Source organism: Schistocerca gregaria, chromosome 3 (genome assembly GCF_023897955.1).
Source record: "Schistocerca gregaria isolate iqSchGreg1 chromosome 3, iqSchGreg1.2, whole genome shotgun sequence".
In the NCBI taxonomy this organism is placed as follows: Eukaryota; Metazoa; Arthropoda; class Insecta; order Orthoptera; family Acrididae; genus Schistocerca; species Schistocerca gregaria.
The window spans coordinates 740,634,099-740,650,295 of NC_064922.1; the positions used below are offsets into that span (position 1 = coordinate 740,634,099).

At 41.8% G+C, this 16,197-nt stretch overlaps 1 protein-coding gene across 1 annotated transcript in view; it reads left to right on the forward strand.

Moving 5' to 3' along the window:
• The window catches only part of LOC126353831 (zinc finger protein 423 homolog), a 235,262-nt gene extending 220,650 nt beyond the window's left edge, over nt 1-14,612 (forward strand). The window contains exons 11-12 of the mRNA XM_050002964.1: nt 6,912-7,286; nt 12,623-14,612. Of these exons, the coding sequence (XP_049858921.1) occupies nt 6,912-7,286; nt 12,623-13,033 (786 nt within the window). The 3' untranslated portion in view covers nt 13,034-14,612. The remainder of the gene's footprint in view (nt 1-6,911; nt 7,287-12,622) is intronic.
• Nucleotides 14,613-16,197: the final 1,585 nt, after the last annotated feature.

A 16,197-nucleotide genomic window follows, 5' to 3' on the forward strand; every position in this document is an offset into this window, starting at 1 on the left:
CAAATAGTTATTCTGTTTGGAAATGATTAATGGAGTCGTTGGATGTACTCCTCTATGATATCGTGGAAAATTCTGTCAAACTGACGCGTTAGATCGTTAGGGCCGGTCTACAGAGGGGTCCAAAAAATGTATCCGCTGTTAAAAAGTTCATAACTTGCAAAATAATTGACTCAGTTATCTCATTTTTGTTGAAAGTGTAGCTTACAGTCCAACTTAAAGATATCGCTGTAGATGTTCAACTTAAAGATATTGCTGTAGATGTCCGAAATGGTCACCATTAATATCCATACACAAACGATGCCGCCGAACTGCAGCACGAACTACTGGCTCCAACGTGTTCAGCTGGATATTTGTACATGAATGTACGATGGATTCTCGAAGCTCATCCAATGTGCGTGGCTTTTGTCGATAAACGATATCCTTTAGTGTTCCCCACAGGTAAAAGTCCAGAGGAGTTAGGTTTGGGGAACGTGGTGGATACTCCACAGCACCTCTACTGCTTATCCATTTTCCTGGTAGATTTTCGTCGAGATACGCCCTAACACGATTTTGATAGTGGTCTGGGGCACCATCTTGTTGAAAGTAAACTCTTCCGTCTCCATACAAGTCTCGGATGACAGGTAAAATGGATGTCTGGAGCTTCTGAAGGTACACCTCACCGGTAGCTTTGCCATCAAAGAAGAATTACCCAATCAAGCACCGGTAAGACAACCCACACCACACATTTACTCCTGGAAAATTCACGGCTTTGTCTACATTGACGTTCGGATTTTTGGCGGCCCATTAGATGCAATTGTGGTGATTTACTGTACCACTGAGTTTGAACTGTGCCTCATCAGACTACACATCATTGTTGCGCACCATGATAGTAAACCACTCGCAGTACTCTTTTCTAAGATCTGGGTCGTTCCCGTTCATTGCGTGTAGCAATCATGGGATGTAGCACTTCCACTTTGCTGTCTTCAAAATTCGCCGAATACTTGACCGACTCACTCCAGTTTCACGGGCACACTGTCTCACAGACACTGTGTTGAGCGAATGAATTGTTGTAACATGCGACGGGAGTTAGCTGGACTTGGTACTGTTACAAGTCATCCAGATCGTTGTTTGTGTGCATCTTTAACACAGCCTTCGGCTTCAAATTTGTCTCGAATGCGACGAATCGTTAAACGTGTCGGTGGCACTGTTCGATACTCTTTTCGCCATTGCCGTTGAATCGCATTAATGTTTTCGTACTTACAATACCACTTCAAAACTGACTTACTTTCATCGAATGTATGCCTTGCGCTAGCCATGTTTGCTCAAGTAACTAGGTGCAACTAAGAACAGAACACTATCTGGCGACTGTCATCTAACAGAACAAAACAACGCAATACAACGCTTGTGTGGCGATTGCCGGAACTACAAACTATTACACTACCAAAGATGAGACAACTCCGTCAATTACTTTGCCAGTTATGTGATTTTGAACAGCGGATACATTTTTTTGGACCCTCTGTATAATGTTACAAACTTTCTCAGTAGGAAAGACATACAGCGACCTTGCAGGCCAGAATAAAGTTTGCAGTAGAAACTTTCGTCATGTGTCGGTGTGCACTGTCTTGCCCTAATGCAAGTTCAGAATGGATTGCGATGAAAGGTGACCAAACGAGGCGTAGAATACCGCTCTGCTGCAGGGAGGCCGCGGATTGCAACGAATGGGGTCCTGATACGAAAAGAAATGGCACCCCAGACCATGACTCCTCATTGGTTGGCCGTATGGTGGGCGACATTTAGAGTTGTAGCTCACCGCTATCTGGGGCGTCCCCAGATACATCTTCGGCATGGAATCTCATTGAATAGAGTGTAACTGTCTTCAGTGATGAGCCCCGCTTCGAACTGAACCTCGATGCCCAGCAAGGTCGCCGGATCTCTCCCTAATCGGGAAAGTTTGGAGCATTATGGGCAGGATCCTCCAACCATATCCGGATTTTGACGATCTAACGGGCCAGTTGGGCAGTATTTGGCACAATATTCCTCCGGAGGACATCCAACAACTGTCAATCAATGTCAACCCAAATAACTGCTTGCATTATGGTCAGAGGTGGGCCAATGCTTTAGCGACTTCCTTAATTTTTGTCTTTCTCTGGGGCAAATCATCCTTGTTTTTGTCTTAGGTATGTATGCTCACAAACTTTCACATAAATATGATTCTATACATAACTTCGCATTATTTTCATCGAGAAAATGGAATATAGTAAATAATTAAATAAAGCGTAGCTTGTGTTCTGACCTTCAGTAAAAATCTGATTTGATGCAGCTCTCCACGAGGGTATACTATGTGCAACCTTCTCCATTTTTGCATAACTAGTGAAACTTACATAGATTTGAAGCTGCTTATTGCAGTTTCCTTTTGCCCCAAACTGCCTGTTAAATGATGCCAAAGAACATTTCCTGTCAACGAATCCATTTTTAGCCAAATTTCGCCATAATTTTTTTCTCCAGTTTGATTCAACGTCGTTTAATTAGTTATGCTACCTATCCATGTGACCTTACAAGTTGTGTAACAGCGCATTTCAATAGCCTGTATTCATGTCTGATCAGTTTCTCCTCTGAATCTCACTCTTAGCAAGGGAAAGACTTAAATTTATGTAATTTTCTAATAACTTTCAATTTTTCAGAAATGCTTTTCTTGGTATAGCCAGTCTGCATTTTTGAACTGCAATCAATTTTCGCAGCATCGCCTGATGTAATCCGACTGCATCCCATTCCCGTCTTAAATTTTTGTTGACCAACTAATAATCTCTTTTCAAAATAAAATCAATTCTGTTAAACAACTCGTACAAGTACTGTTAAAATTACAATGTCTTTGGCAAACCTCAAAGTTTTTATTTCTTCTCCCTTAACTTCAATTCTATTTCCCGTGTATTTCCCTTTCAGCTTGCCCAATCTTTAGATTTCTTCTCAACTGCTGCTTCCGTTTCATGCCTTTAGATTCTTGTAACGGCAGTCTCGGTTCTGCTATTTGTAGATAAGCTTTCACTCCCAGTTTTTACCCTGTCTACCTAAAGAATATCAAAATGCGCTATTATTTTTGGTAATTTCCTACTGTCTTCTGTCATTCCATTCTACACCACTACCTATCTGGTCCTCACTTTCTGTCATTGTTGTGTGACTACCTGTCGTTTCATGGATCCAGTGCTGACAAGTTTATGCATTCGCCTATGTGCTAGATCTTTTGCCTAACGTAAGTGGCTGCTATTTGGATTGGTTTTACAATTAGATTGTACAGGTTGGGAGAGTTTTTTCCGCCACATACATTTTTAACAAAGGTGAGTCTGAGAAATTTCTGCTGCTTAAACTGTGGTAGAATCTAGAGATAAATATTTCCTTCACCGCTATTTAGAAAACTACTACACACACTGAAAGTTTTTAACAGGTTACTGATTTGCAAGCCTGGGAAGAGACTGGCATGGCAAATTATTAAAGTTTATTTGCTTATAGACCATAGTTGCACTTGATCAACAATGGTAACCGCCCTCGAGCAATAGAATACATTTGTATCAGTATCATTTAAAAGGAAAAAGTCAGTTTGAAGTGCTGTGTACAGTGTCTGTCACTCTAATAGAATATCAAGCCTTCATAAATGGGAACTGACATTAACATTACCATCTGAGGTAATGGTTGGCAGTTAACATTCAAAACTCAGTTTCTTACAGCAGGTCATTTAAGTCACAATTACAGTAGGCAGAACGCTTCCTCCTCCTCCTCTAGCCTCCTCCTCCTCCTCCATCTTCTCTCGAATCTCATTTACATCCTGGTCTTTCGCACTGTTATACATGGAGACTAAAAAAGGAGGTTGCACATTATAATGGCATGCCAATAACTTATACCAAGCAACTTTTATTGAAAGCTGTCTTACACTTCAAAGTGGCATAGGCACGTCACTATTTTTCAGCCTAGTGACCAAGTCTGAGTAACGATCGGAACATTCTATCAGTCGTTAAATTCCTCACTAGAAACCTGCTCCTGTATGAACTTCCTCACTTTCGGAAAAACTAAGATTGCTGCAAATCAGTTCCTCTACTGGCCGGACATTGTTGTTTGGTGTCAAAGCCGTTGACCTTCTTTCATTGTCAGCATCATCCATGTCTGTGCGGCTTTGATCAGACTGTTGACACAATTTCTCTATGATTGGATGAGGCCACTGCATTTAGTCCATAGACTGCCAGAATTTCACGTTGAACGTTGTGCAATTTAGATGTTTTACCCACAAGCATCGTGCTGTCCGGCGTACTTCATCTTAAGAGTATGTCTGTAAGATTTCCTCGCTTGTAAACTGATACTGTTATTACTCAGCTTAGCCGCGAGTCCGTAGAGGGTGGTATATGTGACGTACAGTATAATTGGTCAGCATTTCCACCCGGAATTTGGGAGTGTAAGTTGGACCTTTCTTGATCCGCCTTGGTGGGTCGTGTCGTCGGATTTCCTCCTAGCTGTGCGCGGTGCAGTTCTCGTAAATGTAGTCCTGTGCAGATTCTTCATTGGCGCATTGGATGTCTCTGTCGGTGGAAGCTAATTATCTGAAATTGCTGTCGATCAACTTTGGGGTATCTATTTACTCGAAATTAACATTCAGAATGCCGTAATATCACTTATATTCCTATTAGATCGATAATGAAACACTCATGTCACAAACTACTTGTAACCGAGAGTATGGCTACCATCGAACAAGACAGGAAGAGCTCTTAACGCCGACTGCGGACTTTGGCGTGCAGTCCGTATCTCTTACTAGTTTCGTCACAGTTGGTGGATTTCGATCAAGTTCGTACTTACTAAGATATGCATTTGTTAATGAACGGGTGTGAATTTTAACGAGGCAGAATTATGATAAATAGTTTTAAACATCCAGAGGCTCCTCCTAGTATTCTTATTGTCATAAATGACTTTAATTATTAAATATAAATAAACAAAATCGGTGACTTTGGCGCCACTTCCCGTCATGTATATTTCCCAGGCTGACGCTTGTTGCTACGGTCCAGCGCAGAGCCCCACACCAATACGTGCGACATACGGTAGCTTCGTCACCCAGTGTGGGAAATGCCCTCCGACACATGGCCGTCTACGGACTACAGCACTTCCTATTTTATTTATTTATTGTTCCGTGGGACCAAATTAAGGAGAAGTCTCCATGGTCATGGAACGAGTCAATACATGAAATTATAACAAGATAGTAGAAACAGATAAATGAAATATAAGTAACATAGACAATTCGTAAGTTTAAATAAAGAAAATCAACAACGTAACACTGGAATTTGCTTAATTTTTCAACTCTTACAGGAGCTCCTCGACAGAATAGGAGGAGTGAACTATGAGGAAACTCTTCAGTTTAGACTTAAAAGCGTTTGGGCTACTGCTAAGATTTTTGAGCTCTTGTGGTAGCTTATTGAAAATGGATGCAACAGAATAGTGCACTCCTTTCTGCACAAGTGTCAAGGAAGTGCATTCTACATGCAGATTTGATTTCTGCCTAGTATTAACTGAGTGAAAGCTGCTAACTCTTAGGAATAAGGTAATATTGCTAACAACAAACGACATTAAAGAAAATATATACTGTGAGGGCAATGTCAGAATTTCCAGACTATTGAATAGGGGTCGACAAGAGGTTCTCGAACTTACACCACACATAGCTCGAACAGCCAGTTTTTGAGCAAAAAATACCCTTTCTGAATCAGAATAATTACCCCAAAAAAATAATACCATATGACATAAGCGTATGAAAATATGCGAAGTAAACTACTTTTAGTGTTGAACTGTCACTTATTTCAGATACTGTTCTAATGTTAAATAAAGCAGCATTTAGTTTCAGAACAAGATCCTGGACATGGGCTTTCAACAACAGCTTACTATCTATCCGAACGCCTCAGAACTTGAACTGTTCCGTCTCGCTTATAATATTCACATTGTGTCTTATCAAAATATCGGTTCTTGTTGAATTGTGAGTTAGAAACTGTAAAAACTGAGTCTTACTGTAATTTAGCCTCAAATTATTTTCCACAAGCCACGAACTTATTTCATGAACTATATTATTTGATACTGTTTCAATATTACACACAAGATCCTTCACTGCCAAGCTGGTGTCATCAGAAATATTTTTGAATCACCTGTAATACTAGAAGGCATATCATTTATGTAAATAAGAAACAGCTGTGGCCCCAGCACCGACCCTTTGGGAACGACCCACTTAACAGTGTCCCATTGGGACTGAACATCACTACCACACTCAATATTGCAGTGAATTACCTTCTGCTTTCTGTTCTTCAAGTAAGAGGCGAACCAATTGTAAGCTACTCCCCTTACTCCATAATGGTCCAACTTCTGCAGTAATATTTTGTCGTCAACACAGTCAAAAGCCTTCGTTAAATCAAAGAAAATACCTAGTGTTAGTAACCTTTTATTTAATCCGTCCAAAACCTCACAGAGAAAAGAGAATATAGCATTTTCAGTTGTTAAACCATTTCTAAAGCTGAACTGTACATGTGACAGAAAATTATGTGAATTTAAATGCTCCAGTAACCTTGTATATACAACCCTCTCGATAACTTTAGCAAACATCGATGGCATAGAAGTAGGTCTAACTACCGTGAATACATCAATGAGAGACAATAATTTATTAAAACTGGTAAAAATGTCTTCCTCACGTAAGAGGCACCTTACATGTTTTAAACTGCCGCGCCATTTCACTCCCATGCTCTGACGCCGTCTCTGGAGGAAACTCTGAACGTGTCTTCCCTTCTGACAATGCTCCAGTCTTGTTGCGCAATGCTCTTAACTGGGAACTTCATTTTGAAGTCCCTTCATAGTTATGAAGTTTCCCTCCTGTCTTTTCGGAGACTGCAGGCGCATTATAGTGAGACCTGACGCGTTCGCAGGTGAGCTTCGACAGCGAGGCGGCGGTGCAGCGGCACGTGGCGACGCACCTGCTGGAGGCGGGGGGCGGCGGCGGCGGCGGCGGCGGAGGCGCGGGGCCGCGGCTGGAGTGCCACGTGTGCCGGCGCGCGCTGTCGTCGCCGCTGCAGCTGCAGACGCACCTGATCGAGCACACGTTCGCGGGCTGCGGCAGCTTCACGTGCTACCTGTGCAGCGCCGTCTTCACGGCGGCCGCCGGCCTGCAGCAGCACATGCTCGCGGCGCACGGCCCCCAGGCCAGGCCCTACGACTGCAGCCGCTGCGGCCTGCGCTTCTTTTTCCGCGCCGAGCTCGACAACCACACCTACAGCCACCACAACGAGCGCGAAGACGAAAAGGTGAGGCGCCACGTACCAGAATTCGCTAACGCGGGCGCGAGCGAGGTGGCGCAGTGGCTAGCACACTGGATTCGCATTTGGGAGGACGACGGTTCAAACCCGTGTCCGGCCAACCTAATTTAGGTTTCCCGTGATTTCTCTAAATCGCTTCAGGCAAATGCAGCGATGGTTCCTTTGAAGGGGCACGGCCGACTTCCTTCCCATCCTTCCCTAATCCGATGAGACCGATGACTTCGCTGTTTGGTCCCCTTCCCCCAAATCAACCATGTCTCGCTGTCGTCTGAGGATGGAAGGATCTTAATTGTGGTCCCTCTCTTTTGAGCCCAACCCGACGGATACCTATCGTAGGTCGGGGAAAACCACCGTTCAGGTCGAGTTGTCGGCGGGGCCGGGAGGTGCTTGCGCCTGATGTACTCTACTAGGAGCCTTGTTGGCTCAACACAAACCGTTAGCGTCATTACCTTTATCACTATTACCACAAGTGCCCTTTCATTAGCAACTTCGAGCCAAGCACAAAATCAGTTACCTCACTATTGTATATCGTAAAAAGTTTAGCAGGCTGGACATGGAGATCTTAGTCTTAGTTTCTAGCTTTAACGTACCCTAATCTCGTCTAGTTAAGTTAGTTTTTAGGGTGGTAGATGTTAAAGGCATGGTGAGCTATGGCCAGCGTCTTGAGGGTCATTCCAAGACCCGGGCCGCCTTCCACAACCAAGTGACTGGCAATGTTATACCTTTCTCATCTCTATTCAGTTCTCTTCCTTCCTTCCTTCTTTCTAAATATTTAATATCGTTTTGTTCATTAATATCTCACTTGATTTTGTATTAGTTATAAGTTTTTCTAATGCTGCACAAAAAAAGAGCCCGCCTCCACGTGGCGGGACACGGACAATGGTGTGAGTGGGGACGGGAGCCGGGTTGGTGTTACTTTGTCACACCGCACACCGGACCCAATCACAGCAGCTAAGTGGCAACATACGACCCACCATAAGAAATTAAACGGTGGGTCATAAAAAATAAGCAGCTAGTGAAAAAAAGTGTCGTAGCAATGTCCCAAAACAGATTGGCGTAGTTATGGCACAGTTTTGTACTGGATGATGAAAATTAAGACGCGTATGTAAAATTAAGTAAAATGAAATAAACACTTCTCCATAAAAGAGCGTGTTACAGTTCTTCCGTTGGATGGCGGACATATTGTTTCTTTCTAAATGTCAGCGAGAGACTCAAATGCTCAAAACAGCTATTCCTCTTGTGCAATTTGGTGCGATCCACATTTGGATTATTAATGCACTCTGACCAAAAGTATCGGGACATCTATTAGAGGACATTAATATCGTCGTGTTCCCCGTTCACTTTTATGACACCGTGAACCCTGTTGGGAGAAATGCCACGCTCCCTCAAGAGCTGAACCAAAGTTAGTCCGAGATCTGGAACGAAGTCCATCTTCTGAGTCATCCGTAATAGTGTTCCATTCGGTTGAGGTCAGACCGGTTTATTTCAGGAATGTTCTTGCCCACAAATCACTGCCTCACAAATGCTGTTTTGTGGCGGCGGAAATGTTCTGATGCCATCATTGCCTTCGAACTGTTCCTCAACTGTATGCAGAAAACAACGCTGTTCAACTTGGGAAAAAGTTTTCAATAGCCAAGATCGCACAAACTAGTCTTCATTGTTAAAAACTGGTTTCTACAGCAGTAACTATCATCCACGGTTTCCAAAAATTTTTGTTGTTAAGCGTGTTTCATTCTGAACTCGTACATCATGCCACGTTGTCTTTGTGGTGCATAAAATAGGGCACATTATACAAGGTGAAAGGATACCATTGATACTATTCGCTGATGACATTGCTGTCCTGAATGAAAGTGAAGAAGAACTACATGATCTGCTGAATGTAATGAACACTATAATGAGTACAGAGTATGGATTGAGGGTAAATCGACGGAGGACGAAGGTAACGAGAAGTAGTAGAAATGAGAACACCGAGAAACATAACATCAGGATTGATGGTCACGAAGTAGATTGAACTAAGGAATTCTGCTACCTAGGCAGTAAGATATCAATGAGGGACGGAGTAAGGAGAACATCAAAAGCAGATTAACAATGTCATAAAGGGCATTCCTGGCCAAGAGAAGTCTACTAATATCAAATACCGGCCTTAATTTGAGAAAGAAACTTCTGAGAATGTACGTCTGCAGTACAGCATTGTATGGCAGTGAAACATGGACTGTGGGAAAACCGGGACAGAAGAGAATCGAAGCATTTAAGACGTGGTGCTACAGACGAATTCTGAAAATTAGGTGGACTGATAAGGTAAGGAAAGGTTCTGCGCAGAATCGGAGAGGAAAGGAATATGTGGAAAACACTGATAAGGAGAAGGGACAGAACGATAGGACATCTGTTGAGACATGAGGGAATGACTTCCATGGTACTAGAAGGAGCTATAGAGGGCAGAAAGTGTAGAGGAAGACAGAGATTGGAATGCATTCAGCAAATAATTGAGGATGTAGTTTTCAAGTGGTAATCTGAGATGAAGAGCTTAGCACAGCAGAGGAATACGTGACCGGCGGGATCAAACTAGTCAGAATACAAAAAAAATCGCTAATACTCTACTTGGGCAGTATTGGAAGGGCGAAATGCCCCTGATGGATGTGTTGCTCAGGTGCCATTGACGACTAGTCCACTTTCGAAGTCACTCAGCTCTTCTCAACGGACCCGTTGTGCTGTTACTGATTCTCTATTGACAACACCGTACTCCCCACCTCTTTTTATCCTATGAGATGCGCCTCTCGTAAAATACAGTGGTCGCTTCCATGCTGCATAGGAAACTCGGGTACTTTTGACCAAATAGTGTGTAGAATGCACAGGAAAGAGCGACCCAGTTGTGGCTGCAGGGCCGTTGCTACACTGACGGTAGAAGGGAGACAGCAGCCTCATGGAACTGCTGGCTGCAGATCGATGCAGAATGAGGCGAAATTGAGCTTCTTTAACGAAACGGCTTCAGTCTTCCCACGGACAGCCAATAGAAACCATGCTGAAGAACTGATGCGTGCCCAAGGCAAGCTGTGCCGTTGGGAGAAGGGAAGAGATCTGTACCAGGATAAAAAGAAAGGGAAACAAGCAGTGCCATACAGTTTTATCCTTTTTATCCGTGTAATAAGTCAGTATACGTTTTGCACTTGAATCAGTGGTATGATTCCACTCAACTTTCTATTGTTTTTAGTAGTAGCTAGCGAACCTGGAAATGCTCAGTAATTGCTAAATAAAGTACATACTGGAATTGCATATGCGTCCTAATCTCATCTCTCTCTCTCTCTCTCTCTCTCTCTCTCTCTCTCTCTCTCTCTCTCTCTCTCTCTCTCTCCCTCCCCTCTGTGTCCACTCCTCGCCTGCTTTGTTCGGCTCCCCTTCCCCCTCTCTCTAACCTCGAACCAGTTTACTGTTAATGAAAACAAAACCTTGTTCGAGAATTTGTCACTTAAAATGAGTCAACAATTCAGTTGGGAGCAGTGGTATATGGGTAATGAGAGTGACCTTTCGTGCTGTTAGATCTGTGAGGATAGGAGTCTTAATGACAATATTTCACACAGTTTTAATCTGCGGGTGGGTATTATTACAAAATTTGGACGATTCGTAATTCTTAGTAGTACCGTAATCGTAAGCCGATAAGCCATAAATACAACTGTCCTGTTTTCTGTTGAAACCGACTGCGAGGAACGAAACAAAACAGCACATTGTTGTTGCTTATAAAATTTTTGAAAAATGATATGTAAGTAGAATGAAAATATGATATTGGAGAAACTATCTGTCTAATTAATTATATGCCCTCCTGTCGAAGTTACAACTGACTGCGGGAAACAAAACTAAACAGCGCAGCACAGCATTTTCTTTTTCGCATTTCGCTTTCAAAGAAAACGTGTACAGTGTAGTTTGAAAAATCTACAGCAAAATGGAAATGCCGTGTGGCTAGGGCCTCCCGTCGGGTTGACCTTTCGCCTGGTGCAAGTCTTTCGAGTTGACGCCACTTCGAAAATCTGACTGTTTATTAGTGTATCATGTAAAGATTTAAACCTTTTAAATTTTCGGTAACAAAGTTATACAACGTCTTGTCGTTATGCCGGGTGCAGTATAGAGAATGGACATACATAAAAAAAATTAAAAAAATTAAACACTGTATCTTTACTTGTGTTTCAGAAACATTTTTAAATGCAGAATAATACTCAAGTGATATTGGCAGTTTAGAAAATTAATGCTTGCAAACATCATATCCCAGGTGACGGTCGTTTTCAGCGATGCGCTTCTCAAGCCGTTCTCAGAAGCTGGCTTCCACTCTCTCCGGCATTGCTCTGTCAAATTGAACGACTTCACACGAATTGCTTAAAAAGCAGTCGCACATGGACAGATCTAGAGAACGAGGAGGCCAACTAATGTTACCAAACCGGGAAATGGCGCGAGCACGAAATCAGTGTGAATAGCTTCCATTGACATTCTTGTTGTTTGAGCTGTGGCCCCATCGTGTTGAAACCAAACTTTCCGGATAGAAATAAGTTTTCTTCTTAGTTCACGTAAGAAGAATTCATCTGTCTATAACATTACGGGATTAAAGTTACAGTGTTCCCGTTATCAAGTGTGGACCAGTAACATCTATACCAGTTACAGCACACGATCTATACCAGTTACAGCAACGATAGACTCATTATTGGCCACAAAACAATCGTAAGCAAACATGCGATGTCGCACAGTCCACGGCCCCAACACCTCGGCTAAACAAAATAATGGCAGGAGCTACCAAAAACGTGACATTAGTCCCCCACTCCTACTACCTGATCCTGAATACTATATGTTCTGAAAACGCCCATCCTTTCTACCTCACCCTATTAGTAGAGATATGCACTTGCATAAAAGCTGTAAAGTTTTACGTTGGTCCTTGGGTAAATACACGAAAAAATAGAAAGTAATTTCTAAATGCGGTACTAGCAGAAGTAAAGCTCTGAGAGTGGGTTATGAGTCGTGCTTCGATGGCTTATTCGGTAAAGCACTTGCCTGTGAAAGGCAAGGGTCCCAGGTTCGAATCCTAGGCAGGTACACTCCACTGCAAAGTGAAAATCCATTCTGGAAGTTTTAATTTTTTTTCACTTAAATTTCCATTGAACCATACCAACCGGAGCCTGTTGTTCGTATTCCGCCTTTAATGGTAGCTTTATTAATGTTCATAATAACATTCTAGTTTGTTGAGGTACAATCACAACAGCAGAGACTAATGGATTTATACATACAAGTAATTGAAGGAAAAAGTGTTGATTTTTGAGTGAACTAAATCTTCCTTTGGTTTGAAACAGGTATTCTATCAACATAGTGGGAGTAACGGCACATATGAGCTGGATCCCTGCTACAAACCCCAGCAGCAGCCGGTAGAAGCCGCCCACACAGCGACTCCTGGTCGGCGCACGCGGTCAGCAAGGGGCAGCAAGTCCGTGTCGCCGCGTGCCAGCACTGAGAACAACGGCGCCGTCTGCTGTACGGACAGCAGCGGAGCCTCTCCGTCACCACAGCAGCAGCAGCTGCCGCAGGTGTGCGTGAAGCAGGAACCTGCGACTGAGTCACAGCATCCGACGGAGGAGCACGAGGAGCCGAGCTGTGACCAGCAGCTGCCGGCAGATGTCAGCACTGGCAACCCCTCACAGGAATCTCTGCAATCGGACAAAGAACAGCAGCAGATCTGTGAAAGGCCAGAGGCACCGACGGAGTAGCCGAAAAGTAAAGCCTCTGCTGCACAGTGGTAAAGGTGGCGTGCAACAATTTACGTCCTCAAATTTCGTTCATTATACACTTCTGTATATATAAGCACATATTCACGTCCTTTGGCAGGCATGCCAAATCTGACATACCTTGCCAATTTGCCGCTGGCTGGCAACGTTTTGGTGGAGATTTCTTTCAGTTCGGACTCCCATGTAGTAATATTGAAATGTTTGGTACAAATTATTAAGCTGTACAGACTGCGTAGCGTTCGTGTTGAATGGTAATTGTAGTCTTTATTTACTCTTGCAATGCAGGAGAAAGACAGCCCCTGTGATCTTGCAGGTCAGGAATAAATAGTGATGCTATAATGTACCAGTTTTTTGCAGTGGTCAGAATCCCACTATTGATCTGAATTTGTCTTATGAGCGCTGTTTTCATTAATTTCTAGTAAGAGATCGAAGACAGTGGACAATATAGTGTATTCTGTGAGGGTTTCAGGGTCAGAAACACTGTGGAAGAAAAGTGTTAGCGACAGTGGTCGCTATTGAAGTACGTCCATTTATCTCTCAGGAGCCTTAAGTCTTTTTCAGAAGAAAAATTATAATTTTTGTTGTTGATTAGTCAGCAGAAAGATATACTAGAAGACTAAAATGTGTGTCTCTAATATTTTGTTTTTCTTACTATTCTTGGTCTTTCCTTTAAAAATTGTCTTCATTTCATGACAGGAGTACAATCTTCAAACATTACATTCCAGATTTCGCTCATGTGCTGTATTATATTTATGAATCAAATCGATATGTTAATGTCCATACTGACGTGGATGTTTGTGATACTCACTAACAACAGAATGTCATTTCTGTCTAAAGTTAATTGTGTTGCTTGATCTATTGTAATGTATCTTATTTCCTGAAGTATATTGTAGTGTTTCATTGTAATTAACTTTTACAACAACATGTAATACATCATAACCGTTGACTGAGCAATGGTAGCTAATTCAGTCAGAAATGCCTAGTTAAATTTTTGATGTTATATTTACAATATGCAAAAATTCAGTGTACTTTCTCACAGACAGTTGTTCAGTACCATGAAATGACACTACATTAAGTTTCTTACATTATATTACTTTTACAATTTAATATTTAGCTGTACAAAACTGTTTATTCCATAGCACATGTATTAAACTTTTGTATATATAGTGAACACATCTTTTGTAAACAGTCGTTGTTGAATGGTGATTGGTGATTGATGTAGGGACCAAATTGGTTTCAAAGGTTTGCTCTTTTGTTGTGGCTGCTTATGTCAGAGCTTCATCAGACATGCAGATCACAAATGTTTCCCAGGCATTTTCGTATGCAGTAATATTCATGGAGGCAATTATAATTGTTAACACAGAAATGTTGATTTATTTATAAGTTATAGATAAACAGATTTCATTGATAACTACTTTTGTTGATAATGTCTTTATGTTAGTAAGATTTGGTGAGTCGATTATTGGACTTTACAAGTGATGAATGTTGTTTACATTTGTTAAATTTAAAGAACGTGTTTCATATGAGATAGAAAATACATATTTTGTTTTTTATTTAAATCAATAATCCAATGTTTAATAAAAATAATTCTTTCTTGAACTCTGATTACTATTCAGTATATCCACCATACACAATGACCGTTTTCCTGTGGCTAGAATAAAAGAAAAACTTTCTAACAAACTAGATACTGGTCCTTGTTATTCAGAAAGAATTTTTTATTTGTAGTTCTAATAACTAACAATTTTTTTTCTTACAGCTGTATCATCAGATATATAGGTTCATAATAAAAGGCAGTCTAAGAGCAAGTAAAGTTTCTTATGTAGCTTAACAACGTACTTAAAAGGAAAAACGAACTTCTTATTCTACTCCTTCAAGCATAGTGACAAATCTAGACTGTAAAACGAACAACTGAAACCAGTCAGTGTACAAGACACAGTATAGGAACCAGCACTTGAAAGCTGCTGTTCAAGCACAATGACATACTCTCAGTCCAAAAAGTTACGAGAGTGGATTAATAAGGAACGAGAGAAGTTCAGATGGTGGTTTTAATGCTTCGGCCGTTCTACATTCTCTCCTCCCCAGTTCAACCCACAGAACGTTCATAATACCACATGAAATTGTTAGAAAAATACTCCTTTGCCATCTTCAACTCGCGCGTAACATTGGCTTGAATGCAGGTTATTTCATTAAAGTGTTGACTCTTCATGTGAATTCTACACTTCGTCGTTTTGAGGTGTGTTGTTACTGATAACACCAAGTATCGTCACAAGCGATGACTTTTGCTAGAAAAGCTTTTCGCATTTTAACTAGTACGCTCTTTATTAATCCAATCTCGGATCTTTTTTGGACTGACAGAGTATGTAAATGTGCCTGAAGAACAACTTTAAAGTGCTGGTTTGTTTCCAGTGTTTTGTGTACTGCCTAGTTTTACTTGCTCATTCTACAGTCTAAATTTGTCATTATTCATGTACAGTAAGAAGTTCATTTTGGTAGGGAAACAAGGTATACGGGACAAATTTCGCTCACAGTTTTCTGATCTTCAAAACATTCTGGAGAATGCCTTGAACAATCAATTTAGACACATTGCTCCATTGCGACTTGATACATAAACGCTGGCACACTAGGATCGCATATCCATTTGTCAAATGCTGCCTGCTCACAACTGACTGGTCGAATGTACATCAGATACTGTTTGTTAGTTCAACCTGCCATTGTAATTACCCCGCTGTCGTCACTCACATTCTATGACCAGAATCAGCGTTGTAAGTTTTTGGACGAACAGTGTGTCTCTACACATAGTGTATCAGAATGTGCAAAGTCCTGTGCAGTAAGGCTACAGGTGATAATATTACACACCGGCAGCAAATAGAATGCCAGTATTTCTACCCGTTGTGTGTTTTGCATATAAGGAACCTGGATGCGCATCATGAATTCGCATTTGAGAAGACAGTGTTTCAGATTCCCATTGGGCCAGCCTGATCACAAGGAAAATGCCAGTATTGTTCCTTTGAAAATGAGACGACCAACATCCTCGCTGAGTAACTGACGTTTCCGCTATGACTACACCAATTCACAACCAGACTGTCACTTTTCAACCTAACCTAGGTTCCGGATTACGTGACAAATCTGTCACCACAACTACGGTT